Source organism: Sardina pilchardus, chromosome 8 (genome assembly GCF_963854185.1).
Source record: "Sardina pilchardus chromosome 8, fSarPil1.1, whole genome shotgun sequence".
Taxonomy (NCBI): domain Eukaryota; kingdom Metazoa; phylum Chordata; class Actinopteri; order Clupeiformes; family Clupeidae; genus Sardina; species Sardina pilchardus.
Window position 1 is genome coordinate 19,530,708 of NC_085001.1, and position 23,186 is coordinate 19,553,893.

The 23,186-nt window shown below is 39.7% G+C and overlaps 3 protein-coding genes across 9 annotated transcripts in view; 2 read left to right on the forward strand and 1 right to left on the reverse strand.

Annotated features, from left to right (window-relative positions):
* hk2 (hexokinase 2) overlaps positions 1-12,398 on the reverse strand; it is a 58,158-nt gene extending 45,760 nt beyond the window's left edge. Inside the window, exons 1-3 of the mRNA XM_062543128.1 lie at positions 12,129-12,398; positions 9,590-9,752; positions 4,601-4,752 (exon numbers count right to left, since the gene is read on the reverse strand). Of these exons, the coding sequence (XP_062399112.1) occupies positions 4,601-4,752; positions 9,590-9,752; positions 12,129-12,191 (378 nt within the window). The 5' untranslated portion in view covers positions 12,192-12,398. The remainder of the gene's footprint in view (positions 1-4,600; positions 4,753-9,589; positions 9,753-12,128) is intronic.
* Positions 12,399-16,314: 3,916 nt separating this feature from the next.
* Positions 16,315-19,401, forward strand: figla (folliculogenesis specific bHLH transcription factor). 2 transcript variants are annotated; one of them, XM_062543123.1, is made up of 4 exons: positions 16,315-16,648; positions 16,988-17,131; positions 17,589-17,681; positions 18,762-19,401. In XM_062543123.1, the coding sequence occupies exons 1-4, from the start codon at positions 16,433-16,435 to the stop codon at positions 19,023-19,025; spliced, it is 717 nt and encodes a 238-aa protein (XP_062399107.1). In that variant the 5' UTR covers positions 16,315-16,432; the 3' UTR covers positions 19,026-19,401. The 2 variants fall into 2 exon arrangements, with proteins under 2 accessions (XP_062399107.1, XP_062399108.1); XM_062543124.1 differs by lacking the exon at positions 16,315-16,648 and adding an exon at positions 16,748-16,909.
* A 305-nt stretch (positions 19,402-19,706) lies between these two features.
* The window catches only part of add2 (adducin 2 (beta)), a 16,512-nt gene continuing 13,032 nt past the window's right edge, over positions 19,707-23,186 (forward strand). For 2 of the 6 annotated variants that reach the window (XM_062543117.1, XM_062543120.1), the window contains exon 1: positions 19,711-19,938. The gene's annotated coding sequence lies outside the window, so the exon portion shown is untranslated. Of the gene's footprint in view, positions 19,939-23,186 lie in introns of all 6 variants that reach the window. The other 4 variants (XM_062543116.1, XM_062543118.1, XM_062543119.1 and 1 more) reach the window with 4 other exon arrangements.

Consider the following 23,186-nt stretch of genomic DNA (forward strand, 5'->3'; position numbering starts at 1 on the left):
GCATTGTTAGCATAGTTAGCATTTTTAGCATTACTGTTAGAAATCATCGGATAAGTTAGCTAATCAACCTGGTTAACATTGTTAGTAAAGTTAGCATTGCTAGCATAATAAGAATTTTTAGCGTAACTGCTAGAAATCATTAGCAAAGTTAACTAATCAACATTTTAACATGAATAGAAATCATTAGTTAAGTTAGAACTGGAATGTTTCATCTTTAAACTGTCTACCTTCACACTATCAACTCTCTGTAAACTATGCAACCACCATGTTTACCCTAGCTACACCTTAGTAACCATATCTACATTATCTATCTATTTTTGCATTTTCATGCACTGGTAATTCCTTGGAATTGCATTTCTAGTTATTTTTCTTCTTCTAACGCTCGCAATTCAGCTTGAACCGTTTAACATAGAAACTTCATTCAAACTTTGTTGCGTAGGTCTTGCTTATGCCATATGTGCTTTGTATTTTTCAACTTTGTAACTTTTATACTTTTTAAACTATGAGTTAAAAACTATTACCATTTCCCCCATAGACTTAACATTGCTCATTATGACATCACGGCAGCAATTAGAATGTTACCCCAGCTGGTCAGCCACCTGGGCACCAACTGTCAGTTTCTCTCAGGCTGCATACAATCTCTCTGAAGACTACACATATCCTGTTAAACTGTTTCCTCTGTCCACAACTGTTTCAAAATAAAAGTCCCCACTGCAATAATACACTATTAAATCATTTAACCATTGAAACTACTCAACTATTGAACTGTTCAACCATTCCAACTGTCAGTTATCATCCACTATGCCTCCAGTCAACTACATGAAACCTCCATGTACCTAGCAACCATTAAAATTAAGCGTTTATGACCATTTCTATAACAACCGACATGATTATACTGCAGTAACTTCTTGTTTCCTGATAGTGGCCACCATGGATACCCTAGCAACAAATGTTTCAAAATAAAAGTCCTCACCAGCAAGTTTGCTAGTTAGCATAGTTAGCATTTTTAGCATAACTGCAAAAAATCATCAACTAAGTTAGCTAATCAACCTGGTTAGCATTGTTAGCAAATTTAGCATTGTTAGCATAGTTAGCATTACTGCTAGAAATCATCGGTTAAGTTAGCTAATCAACCTGGTTAGCATTGTAAGTAAAGTTAGCATTGCTAGCATAATTAGCATTTTTAGCGTAACTGCTAGAAATCATTAGCTAAGTTAGCTAATCAACATTTTAACATGAATAGAAATCATTAATTAAGTTAGAACTGGAATGTTTCATCTTTAAACCGTCTACCTTCACACTATCAACTCTCTGTAAACTATGCAACCACCATGTTTACCATAGCTACACCTTAGTAGCCATATCTACATTATCTATCTATTTTTGCATTTTCATGCACTGGTAATTCCTTGGAATTGCATTTCTAGTTATTATTCCACTACTTCTAACGCACGCAATTCAGCTTGAACCGTTTAACGTAGAAACTTCATTCAAATGTTGTTGCGTAAGTCTTGCTTATGCCATGTCTGCTTTGTATTTTTCAACTTTGTAACTTTTATACTTTTTAAACTATGAATTAAAAAACGATTTCCCCATAGATTTAACATTGAGCTATTTCCCCATAGACTTAACATTGCTCATTATGACATCACGGCAGCAATTAGAATGTTATGCCAGGTGGCCAGTCCAGGTGCAGCAGCTCTCTCTCTGGCTCTCTCTGGCTTTAAGACTAGCCAGTTAAATTGATTACACCTGTATCTGTATCCACTACTCTCAGTACAGAGCTGTGTCTCTCCATTCTACAAGAATATAAGGCACATTCCATCCAACTTTCTATCCATTCATCTTCTTCAGACCATTCACTCATCCACCCATTACACTGTCTATCAACATCCATTAAACTCTCTGTCTATCAACATTAATTAGACTATATTCAACTTTTAAATTATTTACTCTGTCTCAGGCTTCAAGCATATACACTCTGGCTCTCTTAAGACTAGCCAGTTAAATTGATTACACCTGTATCAACTGTCAGTTTCTCTGGCTATAAGCATACAATCTCTCTGAAGACTACATATCCTGTTAACTGTTTCCTCTGTCCACAACTGTTTCAAAATAAAAGTCCTCACTGCAATAATACACCATTAAATCATTTAACCATTGAAACTACTCAACTATTTAACTGTTCAACCATTCCAACTGTCAGTTATCATCAACTATGCCTCCAGTCAACTACATGAAACCTCCATGTACCTAGCAACCAACATAGCAACCATTAAAATTAAGTGTTTATGACCGTTTCCATAGCAACCAACATGATTATACTGCAGTAACTTCTTGTTTCCTGATAGTGGCCACCATGGATACCCTAGCAACAAATGTTTAAAAATAAAAGTCCTCACTAGCAAGTTAGCTAGTTAGCATGGTTAGCATAGTTAGCATAGTTAGCATTTTTAGCATAACTGCAAAAAATCATCAACTAAGTTAGCTAATCAACCTGGTTAGCATTGTTAGTAAAGCAGACGTGCAGACGTGGGGCTTTCCAACGAGCCACTAGGCCTAAGTTGCGCAAGGACGCACATTGTATGCTCATACCAGGCTATATGCCTTGATGACATTAAATTAAGAAGTATTTCCTGATTTGGGAAACTTTTAGTTTATTTTTCTTTCCATAATACCATTCGATCTTGCTGCAAATTATCAGACTTGAGAAGCACGCATTGCATCGGAAACTTCGCTGCTCAGTAGACGATTCTGCCACTTTCTGCTGGCCAGTTCGAGAAAAAAGCTGCAGATCATAGACAGAGAAAGCATATGCTATGAGAACAGAACACAACTGCATGTCAAGTGTAGCCGAGGGTCTGTCTACGCAGAAACTACATGTTACAAAGTGCATTTCTACATGTTCGTGACAAAATGTGGGGGATAGAATCGCGTTTCAGTGGGAATGCTGCAACCTATGTCTTTCTCTTCTAAAGACAATTATGTACGATATAAATGACAAAAAAATAACGGCATATTTTTTTTACCGACCCGACCAAACATGACCCGCATATCATTAAAAATATTTTTTCTTGACCCATGACCGCGGTCGCCCGCTCGATTTGGATCAGCCCGCGCATCACTGACCTGTATCAACTGTCAGTTTCTCTGGCTTTAAGCATACAATCTCTCTGAAGACTACACATATCCTGTTAAACTGTTTCCTCTGTCCACAACTGTTTCAAAATAAAAGTCCTCACTGCAATACTACACTATTAAATCATTTAACCATTGAAACTACTCAACTATTGAACTGTTCTACCATTCCAACTGTCAGTTATCATCCACTATGCCTCCAGTCAACTACATGAAACCTCCATGTACCTAGCAACCAACATAGCAACCATTAAAATTAAGTGTTTATGACCGTTTCCATAGCAACCAACATGATTATACTACAGTAACTTCTTGTTTCCTGATAGTGGCCACCATGGATACCCTAGCAACAAATGTTTCAAAATAAAAGTCCTCACTAGCAAGTTAGCTAGTTAGCATGGTTAGCATAGTTAGCATTGTTGGCATATTTAGCATAACTGCAAAAAATCATCAACTAAATTAGCTAATCAACCTGGTTCGCATTATTAGCAAATTTAGCATTGTTAGCATAGTTAGCATTTTTAGCATTACTGCTAGAAATCATCGGTTAAGTTAGCTAATCAACCTGGTTAGCATTGTTAATAAAGTTAGCATTGCTAGCATAATTAACATTTTTAACGTAACTGCTAGAAATCATTACCTAAGTTAGCTAATCAACATTTTAACATGAATAGAAATCATTAGTTAAGTTAGAGCTGGAATGTTTCATCTTTAAACTGTCTATCTTCACACTATCAACTCTCTGTAAACTATGCAACCACCATGTTTACCCTAGCTACACCTTAGTAACCATATCTACATTATCGATCTATTCTATTTTTGCATTTTCATGCACTGGTAATTCCTTGGAATTGCATTTCTAGTTATTGTTATTATTGTTATAATTATTATTATTATTATTATTTAAAAGTGGTAATCTGAATGATTTGGATGTGTGTGGTTTCAAATAGGTTGATAAAAAGGCAACTACACTTATAAGTACCGCAACAGCTAAATTAATTATGGCAGCCAAGTATTCATACTATATTGCTGAGTATTAATTCCATAATGCCGTTCTTTCAGCTGTTACCAAAGCACTTCAACCTGGTAATTTGCTCGAGTGCCTGAGCCAGAGACTAAAAAAAAGCCAATACTGTGCTCCAAGTTTTGCGGCTAGCGGCAACAGGAAGCAGCTACCTGTGATTTATAATGAACTCCAATGGTCTGCTCTCAAACATTAATGACCTTCCACCTCCTATTCATCCCAGAGATTAGTTCATTTCTCCTAGTCTCTGTGACGAGTGAAGCAATCGATTGCCTTTTCAGGACTCAAAATGGCTTGTAGGGTGATTACACATGTCTTGCCATTCAAGTTAATTCATGATGACCCTCTTTAAGCCAAATGATGTAGCACAGGCGTAACTCATAAGGCGAGATGTGAGGTGAAAAGCCAAGTGTGCGTGTGTGCGTGCATGCCCTTTACCTCTGAGCCACTACCCCTCATCAGGTCCTCAGGAATGGCGTAGATCTGATTCTCCATCTCAACCTTCTGCTTCTTGCTGTCGGAAGATACTCTCACCAGCAGAACACGGAAGTTGGTCCCGCCCAGGTCAAGTGCCAAGAAGTCTCCTTGCTCTGGAGGAAACAAGGGAGTCCGGGAAAACAATAGCTGACTGATCAATCCACATCGTTGTGCCCATGTTGATGTGATTCAAATTTGCTATATTATTCATTATTTCATTCTTCATTTAACCACATTAACTGATACAAATGTCAGTATTATAGTATGAAGGCATCAAGAGACAAGTTTTTTGTATATAGTAGGCCTTTGACATACATCAGATTTACCTTTAAAAACAGGAATATTTGTCATTTTTCAAAATAATCTCTATTCGCCAATGAGTGTCCAGTTTTAAAAGCCTTAAAATACAGGTGTACTGTGAAACAATTAATATGAACAATGATGGCCATCAAGAAAGAATGAGCATCTCATGATCAGGCTTTTGACATTAAGGTGGCAATGTTGGCGGGTCAAATCACAGATGGCCACTTGATGTTGTGCACTGTGCCCTTGGACAAGGCACTCGTCAGTCCACCCAGCTGTAAAATGGATAATAGTTTCAGCTGCGGATTACCTGCAATGAACTGCGGTCATATTCATGGGTTTCATCAGGTCCCTTTCCACAGGTGCACCATGCAGTCTGCATTCATAATCTAGGTGCTTGATTTTATACACCTGTGGAAAGGGACCTGATGAAACCCATTAAGAATACAGGGGGGGGGGGCTATAACTCTCATCCGCTTAGCACCACAGAAAACGGGCGTAAGGGTCTCCCTATTAGCATCCATGACTAGGAAAGGTTTAACTATCTAACTTTAACACATCCTACTGCCACACGAGAACCTCTGTAATATACTACAATTGTGATGTTGAAAGAAAGTTAAGAATTATCTTAATTCTAACGGAAATGGCAAGAAGACTATGTAATAACATAGACTGTGTGCAATAATCTTAACTGATATAGTTTTTAAACTTAACAATATGCATATTCTGTCAAACAGATTTTGCCCACATGATGATGCAACCAGTCTTACTTAAATAAACACTATAGCCTTTGAAGTATGCATACCTAAGAATTACCCATGATCAGTTGCTATTGTATAAAGCGTTTCTACAGTATCCTTCAACAGCATCAGCCTACCTCTGTTTATTTGAACAGTTGCAGCTTTTCCTATATCTCTAACCAGCCTAGAGAATCTCAGTAAAGACCCAAATGCCGCTCACTAGATTTGTTTGGTCTCCACTTGCCACATTGTAGACTACCGAGTATCAAAATAAATCCTTGTGGGAGAACCATGATCCTATGAGATCTAACATCATATCTAATATTTCTGCCTGATTTAACAATCCACACTGGTGTTTCCGAGTAAGCCACATCCACCACTTCTGTGAACAGGGCTATGCCATTAAAAACTAGAAAAGAACTCAGAGAAGAGATCTCAAACCTTCGCCAAGCGAACACATAACTGCCTCCTGCATCCAGATGGTGATACGGATTACTCCGAAAATTTTATCTTATTGAAATCCATCTGAGTTACCTTGCACACAAACAGGTAGACAAACAGACAGACCGACAGACAGACAGACAGACAGACAAACAAACCCTGATGAAAACCTTCTTGGCGGAGGTAATGTTATCACATGACAAAATATATTATTCATAGCAACTTCTGAAGTTGATGATTACAGCAGCAAGGATATGCCAAGGGGAGGATAAGCGCAAAGCAGTTTTGAAACAAATCAATCTGATGTGTGAATCTGCACACAGGGCATACAAGCAGTCCTTTATGCTGACATTTTACTTTGAATCTAATTCAATCCTTTACATTTATTTTCCTTCCTTGTACTGATCTGATAAGGTTTGCATTAGCAATTAAGTTAAGCACAAAAGGCAAAGCACTTAAATTACACAAAGACATACACAAACACATAATGAACTACCAAGTCAAGTCCATGAACGATATGGGACTGTCCTGGCATAAGCAGTACAGAGCATGGTTTTGTTCCGAGTACTAGTGCTACTAAGCAGTAAATCAATAAAAGAAAATCCTTAAGATTCCGCCAAGTGAAAATAACCCCCTCCTGGATCCAGACGGTGATCCAGATCACTCCATGGGTCATTTCAGACCTTTCCTGAAAATCTCATCGAAATCCATCAATAACTTCTTGAGTTACAGACAAACAGGCAGACAGACATACAAACAAGCCCCGATGAAAACATAACCTCCTTGGTGGAGGCATTATCTGCCGTGCCATGTATCTTCATCTGTCCTCTGCAAAGTGCCTCAACTGGTTAAATTATTATTTGGACAAAGTACAGGCTATATTGATCAAATACTAACAAATAAAAGATAAATATACTGTAAGTCTTCACACATTTTCACTTCTGGGCTAACCCAGGGGTGCACTTTGTTAAACAATCAACAGTGTCTTTCTATAGTGCACCATTACATGTAGCACATGATGAAGCACCTGGAATGCGCCGCCCATGCTCTGAGACTGTGCTGTACTGTACTATCTGGTGACCGTGCTGTTGCAGACCAGTGGCAATGCTATCTTGCTCAAACCTAGGTCATGCAAACAGCAGAGTGTAGGCTACTGCGTCACAGTGCAGACCCAACAGGCAGCGCTATCTGAATGACTGGACTGTAACGTGCCAATAATGACTCCAGTCAACAGGCTGTGTAAACAAAGGCTTGGCTTGGACTTTCCATTTCCTCCAGGAGGGCTGCTCTGGGCCTCTGGTGTTGCTACTGACGTCTGTCTAGCACCATTTCTGTTACCCACTTTGCCCATTAGTCTGCAACAATTTCCCCACACTTGACTCCCTCGCCCAGCAGGCCTATCTAACTACTTCACTCAACATGGCAAGTGCTTGTCCTAAATGACAAAATAACATGCTGTGGCTGATGGCAAAAAGACCAGAGAGAGAGAGAGAGAGAGAGAGAGAGAGAGAGAGAGAGAGAGAGAGAGAGAGAGAGAGAAGGCTCTCATTACGACAGTTTGGAGAGTTAAGGACACAAGGGGCACAGCTCAGAGACACAGGGCCAGCGTAGACATCCATCGTGGGAGCTTTATTTCCATTTTAAGCACTATTTGCATACCCTGGACGGCTATAGAAAGGAGCATGATGATGTGAGGAGGAGATGTTGTTGAATAGACTGGATATTGAAATGCTGCTCAGCATTGCAGATCCACAGACCCAATTTGTGGTGGTGGGGGGTTATGGAGAGGGCGTAATCCCCCCCCAATGTTGATTGTGGGGGCATGTCACCATAGTGAAAAAAGGTGGTAAATGGTATAAAAATCACAAATAAAGCTAGGTATTCTTGCAGTGCTTTCTTTTGGCCTATGGATGCCTGTTGATCGGGAGCCTTGTGGCCAGTGAAACGAAAGTGGGTGATGAAAATGTTTTTATTTTATTTTAACCGAATCCAAAACCTGTGTGAAAATTTATACAAAAGTGAAAATTAAGGAGATATTTTTTTCTCTACTTTGAGGAGCAGACCATAGACAAATAACTTAAAGGAATAGTTCGGAATTTTGGACATAGGACCTCATTTCCAACTTAGTCGGGGTGATATATAGGTCGGTGGAGACCATTTTCAGTGAATTTCTGCCCTTCCTTAAATTGCAGCGCTCATCTGGTGCTACTCTGGTGCAGAGGTAACGCAAGTCAACGGTAACATCCAGCCTGCCACTGAAAACAGTCTTAATCCACTCCACAGAACACCCGAAACAAATAAATTATAACGTCAGACTATCGATGCACATGTCTGTGTTGACAGAACAAAGTTAGAAATAAAACTAACCTTGCATCGCATTGCAATAGCCTTTACTTTGTTCCTTGTATGGCAGTAGTGGATTGATATTGAGAAACTAGTCCCTCAAAATGTAATAAATCATTGTGTTGCAAGGTTAGTGTGTCAAACATTCCTTGCATTAATAGATAGATAGATGTTGGCCAATTGTGAAACGTGGAGATGCACAAGACCACCGATATCAAAAAACGATTACTACTGCATTTAAGAGCGATAGCGTAATCTGGGGTGGTACATTTTTAGTGTCTAACCTATAACATCAAAAAAACTATGGTCAACAGATATTGTATGGTATGCACGTCCATAGTAGTGGCATATTTTCACGCACACTATAGTTAAAAGCACCTTCGAGATTCAAAAAGTTTGGATAGGCGGAGCTCCATCTGTAAAATATATGACAGAATCTTACACTTGAGATTACTTCGTTTTTCAAGATAATTGATTGGTCAGTAGGATTTGGCAGAGGGCGGTAGTTTTACACAATTTGAGTATAACTAACCTGCTCCCGACCAGGTTTGGTTGGCAGCACAAGACACCACGGTGATAGAGCGGCGCTAAAACAGATCCACTTTCGTATGACAGCATACCCTGGCTTTGAGCCCAACATACATCGCTAACCCACTAATCGAGCATCGCACTGTAGGACAAGCCGCAGGTCTGCTTATAGCTGTTCGCTGTCCATCAGTCAGTAGCACTAAATAAAGCTTGGAGATGGACCTATTAGAAATAACAAAACAGGACTTCACTGAATTTAATAGGACAAGGGGGAAAAAAATCTTTGCTCTCACAGTAATTTACTTCAATATACATGGCGGAAACATTCAAACTAATTCCCTAGTCTGGTTTAGATCATTTTATCATTAGACTAACAAGAGTGCATATCAGTTTCTCATCAAATCCTACGGTCTGAATATTTACCAAAACAAGAGTTTTTTTTTCCCCCCAAGGGGAAGTTGCTAAATATAAGGCAAACTTTAATGACCTTTAATGACCTCAACTAAAATGTAACAGTGCCCATGGGAAAGGAAGAGAACAGAGAAATATCATGGTCGCAAAAAAAACCAGAATAAAATTGAAGGATAATCCTCACCGGTTCCATCAGGGGTGGAGCGAACAAATGTGGGCAGCATCTTCACAGCTGCTGTGGGGCTTGTGTCCCGACCCAGGCCGCGGTCCATCTCACGGCGGAACCGCATCGACACGTCCATCAGATTCTCCTCAGACAGACGGAGGTGGTACAGATACTGGTCAACCTGAAGAAAGACAGTGAAAATACTTAGCAACAAGATACCCAAGCTTTCAAGATACCCAAGGTCGCTTAACAAGAAAAGAAAATAGATTCTATTGATTATGACTGTGCCATGTATGATGTTAGGTGTTTGCAGAGCTATAGCTTTTCCATTACTTAGCTCCATTAATAATAAAGCCACACAGATATGTCTGTTCATAGACAATACCTGCTGCTGTTATGGCATAGAAATAGATAGTCTAACAGATGAGTCACTTGACAGACTTTGGAGATGAAAAATAAATGTAGCTATTGAAAAATAAATGTAGCTATGTATGAATTATTATATATATATATATATATATATATATATATATATTAGTTAGGCCTACATGACCTGCAATGAACTGAAAAGACTTCTCTCCAACCAGGCCAGTATATGTTTCCACACTTCCCCTTAATTGACTCCACAGGGTAACAAAATGTCACACAGTCCCCTTGAGGGACTACAGTGTTGTGAAACTCACAAGGTAGCCGCCCGGTTGTCAGTATTACATGTCACTAGGAAGGCTGGGGAGGCTTGAACTGGGCTCACATCTTCAAATGATATACTGCTCTGGGCCAGACATATAAATACTCCCTTGCATAGTGACACGGTCAGCACCATGAAAGAAGAAATTTGATCAGCCGTGGCTAGTGACAATATAACTTATACCTCACAGCATACCACGACATAACACAAAGGCCACAAATACTCGCAGAGGGACTTTCTGTGCCAACATTACGTCCCTGCATGGAACAAAATAGAAACAAAGACTTACATTTGAGTGTGAGCTTGTTGTATTGCCTACAACAAAACCGTAAAGTAAAACCAGTGCTTAAGAGTCACCTTGGCGTTAAACCACTAAGAGTAACCGAATCAACTAAGCGAATTATCAGTCATGACAGAGGCCAACATGATTTGACCACAGATCTGCGCCATAATCCCACCTTGTACATGGTGTTCATTTATAATACATAATAAATAAAGATAATGAATGCGTATCCTATCACAGATCATTTGTCATCAAAGATAAAGCCAGAATCACGCAAGTAGGCCTAGTGCTGTTATCAAAACCACTGGGAACTACAGGAGCTGCAATGGAAGTTCACATATTAACTCAATAAGTGGGAACAACAAGTGCTACCCACTCTACCATCTAAAAGGACTAACAGAGGGCCAGAACACCTAATTTTGCAGAAAATAGAGAGGACTATGTGACAAGACAGATGGGCTTCAAGAGCTCTGTAGGCTGCACTGACCTCTGGTGTATGCTAAAGCAGTGGCCACAGAGGACATGCCACTTGGGCCTACTGTTGGAAGGCAGTAACATCTGCAAAAAATCAACTCTAAGGGTCACCCAGTTCAGCCCTGGATTAGTCAACATGAAGGCTCATTATTACACCCATTGTGTCTTCAGCGTCTAACTCCTTTCATTAGTAGCAATTTCAGTGTGGAGAATCAGACGCGGCACTGGAACAAGTTGGAACGCACTGGAACGCTTTGGAAAGCACTGAACACCACTCGTGACGTTCTCTTATGGCAGAACAAGGCTCATGTTTCAGCTTGCAGGAGCCCGTGCAATCAGTCCGTAGTGTAATGGCACACATCACATCGAATGACCAATATAATATGCTATGGTTTATCCACCATACTAGCTATCTACACATGCTCCAAATGTGATGTAAACGACTTCGATTTCATCGAGTTTATTTCAAACTCATGGAGACCTATACGGGACTTATTTCCCTGTTCAGCGAGACACCTGGAGAGCAAGCCATTACATTTTGGTGCCAAAAACGCGGAACTATTCCTCTCCTCTGACGTAACATTAGCTGACAGACTAGACAGAAACCGAATGTGGCATGGTTAGTACACATACATTATTAATTTAAAGACGAAATGGCGAAATTACAAAGAGAAATTGAGGACATAATACTTGAAGTCAAGTTAGAGGAGTTTCGTGGACTGATGAGGACAAATTATAGCCACTGACATTCATGGCCAAGTTAGGCTACTGATGTGAAAGGCAACAGGCAAGTTCCAAGTAAAGTGATGCAGAAAACATTACCACTAACGTTAACGTTACTTATTTCACACGTGTACATTTGTGAGAGAGCACATAAGGCAGCTTAGTCACGTTTAACACACCTAAACGTAGCTAAGCTAACTAGGCAAAATTTTAGGGGTTTTTAGCCGATGATTCGCAAAGACAGTGTGTAACGTTAACGTTAGCTATCAGTAAGCTACCTTACATAAAGTCGGACCAATTATCACAGTCACAGACCAGTGATAAATTTTACCCTTAGTTGAGTTAGTTGGTTTACTTAATCAGCCAGCATTAGTTAGCTAGCTACTTACTTTTTGTACTTGGTCATGGTGGAGCTCTGTGAAGTAGTACGCCAGGAGATGCGAGGCTATCATCGTGGCAATGCCCTGCTGTCCCTATGTGATAAATAAAGGTACCTGTTGATTTTCTAAAGGGCCAGCTTCTTAACTAAACTTTCGAACCACTAGACAAACATTCCCGTCACATTTGAGAAACTGTTGCGAAGTCAATTCGGTCTTTTCCGGAGGCTACTCATGAACACACTGGCACTGAGTCACCTAATCGCTACAACTTCACCCATCTCCGAAGTGACTTCTTGTAGAGCATTTTCGCGTCATTGGAGTCATTGACGACTATTGGTCACATGGAAGGTGTGGTGGAGAGTAAATAGGAATAGTGTCAGGGTGGTTGGGTTAATTTTAACTAATTGACCAACAATTACTACTACTCTAGACTATTACCATATATAAGTGTCTCTGCTATTACTTCATAAGGCGTTTACAGTTACAGCAACAGTTACAGCAACTATGACTGCCCAAATATGAATCCATTAATCTGTGTAGACCTAGGCCTATTAATAGGCCTTAGCGCAGCATAGGCCTATAGGCTACTTTAATAATTTACTGGCAAAGACTGAAATTAGCCTACAGTAAATACACTTTGGGCTACTTTCAAGGCTACTCTGCCATTCCACCAAACTGGTGGCTTGGGAAATCTTGGGCTGTTTATTTTAACATGTCATTGGTACTTTATAGGCATTTTTGCCCAATAGGCTATTTTCTCGCACCTTTTTCAGGAGCCTAAGCATTGAAAAGAATTTAGAATTTTCATTTCTAACATTTTTGTCCAAATATCATCTCACCTGGCTTTGCCTTGTTTTGCTGGTCAGAGAACTTAATGTCATTCTATTTCCATAAGTGGATTGAAATCCAGATACATCAATACAATAATGAAACTAAATTTCAAATGGAATTTTAGCATAGCAAAAATATGACATTGTATTAAGCGATTATGATTTATGTAGCACATTTCATACCTAATTCAATGTGCTTTAGGCCTATGCATTACAAAAACAAAGAATAGTAGGCCTAGTTAATAAAAGCATAAAATGGTAATAGTTTTATAATAGTTTGAACAATGAAGTAGCCTACATGCAATGGAATAATTGAAAAACATAATCGACATAAAGTAGAATAATTATGGTTATGGCTCTTGAAAGTTTCAAAACTATTCAAAGCCATAATCTAGGCAAATCACCCGGAACACCTTTATATGGATCTTTGTTTAGTGGTACAATGTTTAGTGGTAGGATAGCCTACTACAGACTAACTTCATTGAGTCTAACCTTTAAAGACGGGAAATGTAGGGTTGACACTGATTAATATTAACCCTGTTTGTAAATATCAAATGAAGTGTTGGGAGGCTGTGAAGACCCCTGTGGTTATCATAAAGAAGGCCACTTTCAAATGACAGAGGACTTCTTCTCTTGAGTTGAAATAGTACAAGGGTGAGGACAGGCAAAACACCTCTAAGTCAGTAGATGCTCCAGTGTGGGAATTTCATTGAGGACACAACTTTTGTCTCCTGCATGTGAGGAGGTACACTCTCAAAACGAATGTGTTGGAAACAACACACTGTGTCATCCCTATCTGGGCACAGATGTGTTTAAACACATATTCTGGATCTGGACACAGGTGTGTTAAAACACATATTCTGTAACAAATAAAACATGTGTTGGAAACAACAGAAACTGTGTTGTCCCTATCTGGACAACAAATTCATTTTAAGGGTGTACTGTAGCTGATTCTGAAGTCCACTGTTGAAGAGCAGCAGTCTATTCACTTAACACACCTCAGTCTCTTTGAATCTGAACCAGGGAAAAGGCCCAAAACTCAAATGCAATATTCAAGACAGTGTATTTTGAATGATAGTTTTGTCATCAAAATCTTACATAATGGTGCTTTCATGAAAATGTAATCATGGACATCACCTCATGTGGTAATAATTGGTGGATAACTGGGGGAAGAGTTTGGTAACAGAGTTACCCAGTTGTGGGCTTGTCATTACGTTGCATCTTCACTTCAAGTAAAGGCCAATTATGTTTGCAACTTCACTCCAACTATAAAGGCCAATTGTCGTGCCTGTGAAAACACAAATGGCAAAATGAATAATCCAGTGTACAATCTGTAGTCTGTCTGTAAAGGTTATGCTAATCTGTAATAATCTTTTACACCCCCTTTTTTATTTTCATTTTTGTTCTTCACTGAAGACTGACCCACACTAAGTCGTACAATAATGACAGCGTTAGGGGTTAGAGATAAGATAACCTGACATTTATGTGTTTGACATTTATGAGCTTTAAAAGAGGTTGATGACATGACTGATTCAGTTTAAAATAAACATGTGAGTGGAAGAGTTTACACTGGTTCTTGTAATACTGTTGTGCCATTTGGCCTTCAACAATATTTTTTTATGCAGCCATTTCTTCTTCACTTTCTTCCATTAGAATAGCTTTAGGCAGTTACGTTGCGGATCTGTTTGTGAGGCCTTTTTTTATATAAAGGACCAGCTTTAAAAGCATTGTGGAATTGGAGTTCGCCTTACATGAAAGGTGTCACACCCACGTGTGCACGTGTGCTCGCATACACACACACACACACACACACACACACACACACACACATGCACACACGCTTTGCAAACCATATGGCCGCATTTTTGTCACTGATATATATATATATATATACCTCACATTCAAATCTCAGCGCTCAGCCCATTTTTACTGCTTCCATTCACTGTCTTAGCTCAGTGAAGCACAGAAAGGTCTAGGGTTAGTGTAATCCATGATGCGGCTATTAAAGGATTAGCTATTTATAACTTGAGATGTCAAGAGGCCTACAGGTGTAGGCCTACATAAAATGTAGAAAGTTCAAAAGTCTGACATATTATGTTTAAACCTAAAAATGTTTTTTTCATTGTCTCACCAGAAATAAATCAGAACCCACCCCCCTTAGGAGAAGTAAGAATAACAATTGATTGAGAAGGGGAAAAGAGTATTTTTAATATCTTTAACGTAAGTTATACTTGTGTTTAGATAGAAGGGCTGTTTCTCAATAAATTAAATTAAGAAAAATACAAGGAAATGGTCAACATTTCATATGGTAGCCTAATATTATAGGAACTCAAGTATGTTTAGGAGAAATATAATAGATAATGGAGAAATCCCCGATCTTTTCTTTCTTATGGGCTGCTTCATGAGTGGAGAAAGATGATCATGAAACAAAACAAAACAAAAAATACCCTCATAAAAAAAAATCCTAGGATTCAATCAGATTTTGTAACCAAAATCCTATAGGCTAGGATTCCTAAATCTTGGTTCCAAAATCTGATTGGAATCCATTAGGATTTTTTGATAAGGGAAACGTAATATTCACATTCAGGACTGGAGCTGTTAAAGCTACAAATTCTATCACTCAGAATCAGAATCAGCTTGACCAGGTTTGCGTAAATAACAAGGAATTTGACTCCGGTTAATCTTTGCACTCAAGTACAACACTCAACAATAACACTAAAAAACAGCAAAAAAGAATAAGGGCAGTAAGTTATGTATAAGAATAAAGGAATGAATACAGTATGTACATTTACAAATAAATAGACGCTATGGGTGGCGTTGTTGTCCCTGTCAAGGTATACCATGGTCGTGGACACCCCAACAAGCACAGGCAAGATGGAGGATGCAATATACAATTGAAGAGAGTGGGAATAGTGCAGTATCAGTATGAGGTTTAAGATTAAAAATAGCCTAAATACAAAGCAAATATGTTATATTAATAACAACATTGTAACTGTAAGATTGAAGTGCACATGATATGAGGTAGCTGAGCAGAACAGGTTGATTCACTTTGTTCAGATTCCACTGTTAACAATGGTGATTCACTTTTGTTTATTTTCTCATGTGGTTGGTAGTTGTATGAACTGTAAACCAATGTGAATGAAACAGTGGGGGCAGCTTTGAGCATTGAACTCATGAGAGGGCATCATTTCAATCTGTTTGCGCCCAAACCCTGACATCTAGTGGATGAACTACAGTCATACACAATGCCTTTTAAAAATATCTGTGTAGGCCCCACAGCTTTGGTGATGCTAATGAGACAGTTAAGGGGTTGAAGGGTGCACACCTGTAGCCTAAGTGAGATTTCGCTTAATGACTCAAGCGTCAATTCAGTTGTTCACTGATCTAAAGTGCGTTTTGCGAAGTTAACAACAAAGTTCCAAACTTCAGTTGTGTCTTTAAACATTGTGCGTTTCTTTCATATCATAGCATTCACAACAGATTATGTCTGCTAGAAAGATAAAGGCCATTTTAATGAATGTTCCTGAACGTGAGTTAATGGGTGATATTTTTTTGCAAGAAACTGGTGAGCCATTGCTTCCTGTTCATGTCAATATTGTTAAATTAAAGCGCACAAACGGCGACGTCTACATTACCGCTGAGGACAGGGATGAAGCCGTCAAGAAAAGACAGCTGGCTAATGCCAAGGAACGATTAAGGGTAAGTGTGCATGTCTGTTAATTCATCAGCCCAAAACTATAAATTAGCCAGTAGGCTAGGCCTACCTCTCAGGTGTGTTGCGCAGCTTTCAAAGATTAGCCTAGGCCTACTCCATCTGATTTTGATGCTACAAAAGTAGCCATGTCGTCCGTGTCATCTGATAGCGGACATGTCAACGAACTAAATGAGGCATGCAGTGCTACCTGGGATGTTTCTGCCATACAACCAAGAAGTTCTGTTAAGATAACAATGCTAAAAATGGTCATTTAAGGCTAAGTAGGCTATGCATTGACACTGCTTGAGTGTCTGTATGTTGACTGAATTTCTCTCTTGTCTCAGGTGAAGAGCCTAAACGCCATGTTCTCTCACCTGAAGCGCATAGTGCCAGTGATGCCGCTTGGCCGCAAGCCCAGTAAAGTGGACATGCTGAAGGCAGCCACTGAATACATCAGACTATTGACAGCTGTGCTCCGGGACACTTGTGTGAGTGTAACTGATATTGTCTGACCCCCCTCTCTCCATTCAGTAAGGAATAATGTTAGATATTTAAGTCTTGGAGATGTAGTTATAACAACAGTTTCAAGTTTAACTAACATACACTCATGCAAGAGCTTAAAAGAGAACCTGGGCCTGACGATTTGGGACCTAAATTATAGCATTCACTGTTGTAGGCTATAGCCTACATTTGCCAACTTTCAATAATCTTTGAAATGATCTGCATAAATAGATTCTTGTTGTAGCCTATGTTTATCTATATGTAGGCAATTCAAATCCAAACCATTTTGCTGACAAGTAATATGCTGAAATTGTCTTGCCAACCTGCACAGACAATCACTTAAATTTGTCGGGAAAAGAAATTACTTGAATATGCCTGCTATTTTAGCATTTTTTTACTGGATATTATTCTTTACAAATATGTCTTGCGATTGTTTCAACAAAGGACAGAGAAACTCCAGACAACATCCTTGAAAGTGGGAGTCTAGGCCTACCAGATACAGATGATAGGGTCTCTGCTGTTTGGACTGTGGATGAGGTTGGTTTTATAATGTCAGTTATGGTCATATTCGCTTCAACGCGTTGTGAACATGCAACAGGATTCAAAAGATAAGTTAAATTCAGAGGGTGAGTCTCTTTATCTTATGGTTGAAACGGAACTGTTCACTGCCATAGATTTGTGTGCAGTGCACTTGTTCAGGTGATCTTCAGGGCATCATTGATCAATTCTACAATTACAGTTAGGCTACTTGTGAACTACACTACTCAAAAAAATAAAATAAAGGGAACACTTGTTCATAGTATTAGCATCAAGTCAGTCACACTTGTGGGATATTGATCTGGATATGTAACAGAGGTGGTTGTGAATCAAGTTCACCTGTGTGGTCTAAGACATTCACACCAGCAGCCTGCTGGAGGTCATGTAGTGCTCCAGCAAGGCTCCTGCTGTTCATCTTTGCACAAAGGAGCAAATACTGGTCCTGCTATTGGGTTAAGGACCTTCTACCACCCTGACCTGCTCTCCTAGAGCAACTGCCTGTTTCCTGGAATCTCTTCCATGCTCTTGAGACTGCAGTGGGAGACACAGCAATCTTTCTGGCAATGGAAAGTATTGGTCTGACTGCCACTCTGGAGGAGTTGGACTACCTGTGCAACCTCTGTAGGCTCCAGATACTGGCTTATGCTACCAGTAACACTGACCCTGTCCAAATGCAATTCCAGTGAAAAATCAGTGCACAAGGATGAAAATTAGAAAATTACCAGTTGCTACCACCTGTAAAGTCATTCCTGTTTTGGGGGTCGTCTCACAGTTGGCCCTCTAGTACACCTGTAGAAAATTGTTGACATCAAAGCAGGTGAATATGATTCACAACCACCTCTTCCATATCTGGCCAGATCAATATCCCACAAGTGTGACTGACTTGACGCTACTCCAATGAACCAGTGTTTTTTGAGCAGTGTACTTTCACAATTTTCCAAAACCTCTCACTGTAGTGAGATGTGTGTGAAGCGCAGTCCAAGTGCACTCTGTGTAGAAGTCAGGATTTAGCAACAGCATACTAACACCATGTATTTTATGTCTGCTCCTTCTCCATCTTAACCTTGACCTCATTCTCAGATACTGGACTCCATGCCCAGCGCTGTGCCCAATGAAGTTGTATCTGCTCCCACTCCAATTGTTGCAGAAGGGTTCCAGTTTCACGATCAGAAGCCTAGTGGCTTGGTGGTGCACTGTGTGAAATCTGCTTACCAGTACATTGTTCAGTTCGCCCCAGTGGACCACGCCACACTTCAGCCCACGTGTTCCACTCACCCAGATCTTACCGCTCAGCTTCAGATCCAGCCTCAGCTTCAGCTTCACCTTCATCCTCAGGCTCATTAGAGTCTCTGCACCTCATATTTTTGTGAATATTTTATTTTAACCATTTATTGGAAAACAGTGTAACATTGCGTGCTAGTCATGTCTGCCTTGTGAATTTCTGTACCTTGTCCTTTACCAAAGTGAGGGTTTAAGGTGTCGGGGTGATGTAAAACAAACATTTGCTTTCACAAAAAACACTATGTTTTAAGTTTTTATGTTTTATTTATGTTTATGATAATAATACACTGGGACATTAAATGGACACGGGATGTTTCTAAGTATGGGAGCTTATGAATTATTTTAATTACAATATATATGTATAACAATTTTTGGTGATGGATATACCTATTTTTTTAGGTGGGGGGAAAACCCCATAATAAACGTCACTGGCATGTAAGTTGAGATGTTTTTATGTAGCAGTGCACAAAAAGACCAGATGGGGGAGCCATTTGTAATACTACTGCAAGGTTCTGATATGTGAAATATTCATATTGTCACTAGACAACTGCATGACATTGCATATCCATTGTATGTGCTTTAGGGCAACAACCGTATGAGGGTAAATGCAGAAGTTTCGTGATGTTGCTGTAGCCATTTATTGATAGTGATAGATGGACGGAGATACGTGGATGTTTGGTTCAGGGATACAAGCAGGTCAAAGCGTTGGCAGGCGTGGCGGTGGGCTGGACTAGGCTGCGATGAACGACGACAACCGGGGGATGTGCAGCGAGCGGGAGACATTAAAATATCAGGAGTCAAGAGGGATATAGGAACTTATTATTTTGAAATACAATATTATTTTCGAACTTTTTATTTTATCAATGCACTGTTCTATAACATAATTTAGAACTGCCTGTTATTTTCTTAAACGTAGACGTAGTCTAAGCAGCTAGCCTATATGTTCAGAGGACAAGGCGTTGGAGAATGCTGTAAGGTAAGGTGTTTACAAAGCTGATTTTATTTTGTATATTATATGCTTGCTGCGCATGAAATTGCAAAGTGCAGATGATGCGTCATTTATCACATTTTATTTGAAGTTGAAATATACTATAATATGAATAGTAGGATATCCATTTATATAAAAAGGGAGATTTCAATGTATTGTCTGTATTGCACCCAAATCTACACATTGCCCTTCTGCCACAAGGTTTAATATCTCAAAATGGTGCTTTGCACAAGCCTACACCTCCCATCGTAGGTGGGAAGGAAGTCAGTTTTCAGCGTCCAAGACCATAAGACCATGACGTGAAGCTGGACAAAACGTTAGACGCGACTCATTGACCCTTTCTATAGAAATAAATGAACAGATTTTTGGATAGCTTGCGTTCACTAATAATATCCAGCTTATGTTGGAGGTTAGAAGGGCTAATTGCCCCATGCCTAAATAACACCAGGTATCTATTAAATAGGCTTGGAGGCCTGTAGGCAATGTTGTGGTGATCTTTGTGTGTTAACACACGGGCTTAATGCTATTGAATTGTTCTAATTCAGCTAGAGGGCTGAATGACAGAGAGCTCTCCACCGAAGCGTGACAGGACTAGACATTATTAATAGGCCTAGTCTACGCATAAATCTTTAGGAATCTCATGTATCTTACACTTAAACAAGCGGGTCCTTGTGAGAACGAGGACATAGCTGCAACACGAACACCGTGTGCTTAAATGTATGAAGCACATAACGTGATGCAAGTAGCATTACCGTTGACAGCGAAGACACAGTCCTAAATGCATTTAGCCTATGTTGCAAACCAAGATTGATCTCCTATGCAATATGATACGGACATTGAGGTTGAATGCAGATGGCCATTAGTTAAATCCCTGGCTACGTCCCGACCACGGTGTGGAGGAGAGTGGTGCTGATGTTGCAGCGGTGCTCGTGTTGTTGCTAGGCAGCCATGCGCAGGCCATGGGCGGAAGAAGGGGATTGATCAAGGAAAGGCTCCACAGCGTGATTTATGAGTCCAGGAATTTACAGATGTCAGAGATGTTGGTTAGTAGCCTACGTTTATTTTAATGTCTTGCGGTGGGGAAATCAGTAGCCTAGGATTGTGGGGTAGCCTTTTTGCTACCGCGACTACACATCTAACTGGAGACTTTGGGAAGCCGGCTATCATAAAAACGGTTGCACAGAAATTATGCTGGTTTTTCAGGGGAGATTTTAAGTCCAAAGGGAGGTGGGTGTGTAGGGATCAGTGACGTGATCATCACAGCATCTGTTCCTGGCATGAGCCCCCTTGCTCCCGCGTGAGGGCTCATCTTCTCCCTGGGCGACCCAGCCCTGTCTGGGAAAGGACTTCCGCTCAATATCCTGGATTACTCGGAGCTCTTTTGACCATTCTCTCGCATATGTGTTGCTGCTAGACGTTTGTTCTTTTCATGATTTCACCACCAAATAGACTTAGATTTAAGTGTATTATGTCTTCATACGCGTAGTTCCTATATTTGTGGGGAGGGGGCGTAACGGTGTTTGGCGAGGGACGGTGTTTTGTGAATGACAGTGACTATCAGACAGAGAAGCTATTTACATGAATTAGCCTTTCACATTGACCCTTCAGGTCATTAGCTGAGATTTAAACCAGCCTTCTGTTAAAATGCTTTCCATTTTCATTTGTGCAACACAATTACAACAACAACAACAACAACAACAACAACAAATATATATAATTATATAAGTTAATCTCAAACCATGTCTAACTGAAGCAAGATTGTATTCTATCCTGTACAACACGGGTTGCATTCTATCCCAAACAGCACACCCAAGAGAGGAATGAGTGATGATAACAATAAGGTAGGCTAGCCAGGGAAGTAAGAATGCTGAATGTATTTCAGCCTAAGAAAGATGAAAATGTCCGACTGGACATTAGAGAATTCCTTTTGGCATGTCATTTCTATCGTGTCACATCATTGTTCCTCTCATTGATGAAGACCGGCAGTATCCCGCATTACTCTGATTAAAGTGCGCTCTGACTGAAATCAATCAGGCGTTATTTATACAATTATATACCACTCAGTCCTAAACGTCTCCCTCCAGTCGCCCCGTTTTAACAAGATTACTCCGGCTGGATCAGAGAATGGGCTTCCTTTCATCCAGACCTATGTAAAAAAGAAAAAATCAATACAAAAGGCAAGTGCATGCACGTACAAGGATGCTACTGCTCGCTTAACCCCTTGTTTTTCTTTCTAGACGCTGATAAACAGGAAATACTTGACAGAACTCTGTCTGTCTCTGTTGTATTTGTGTCTGCATTGACATCTGATTCTGGGACTTCATCCTCTGGCTCACACACACACACACACACACACACACACACACACACACACACACACACACACACACACACACACACACACACAGCTTTTAGGGGGGTATTGCATTGGGAGTTTGTCAGTGTGGGAGCTCAGTTATCAACGCCCCAATCGTTACTAGCCTCCCCAGAGAGTCCGTTGCTGTCAGGAGGGATCCTACAGCATGCAGATGTGCCCCATCCATTCATTTGCATATAGACTGAAAAAGTGGAGTTCATGAACACAGACAAGCATGTTCAGTGATGTGTTAAAGGTGATAATTGGCCAAAATGTTTACTATTATGATATTTGGGCCACATTTGATTTGATTTGATTTGATTCTGTGATATATTGCAATTCATTTTCCCTGTATATTGATACAATTCATTGCAAATTCTAACAAAAAATGGAAATCATTTCAACTCATTTGAATATTCATATTTGTGGACTGTGAGGTGTTTGTAAATGTGTTTGTTCGAATGGAGGTATGAAAATACAAGTAAACTTGTAATGAAGAAGAGATAGTGAATGTAGACACATATTAGCCCAATGTTTTCAGAGTAGACACATTTCAAAATAGAACTTTAAAAGATACATACATGTAAGAATATAATATTAAGTTAAATATTGCAATATCTAGTGTCACTGTAGATATAATTTCATCAGAGAACAATTATGCTGTATGCTATTTCACACCATAATCTTATATAATTCAGCATGAACACAAACTATTTGAGGGACTTTTTTAGACTTGCAGTGTTTATTTTGGGTGGCCTCATGGGTGTCAGATCTCTTCCTTGCTTTTTTGTTGTTCTGGTTTTATTTTTATCACTTCACTTTTATGGCATGAATAAAGTTTAAAATGCTTAACTTCTTAAAGTTCCCGTGGAAATTATAG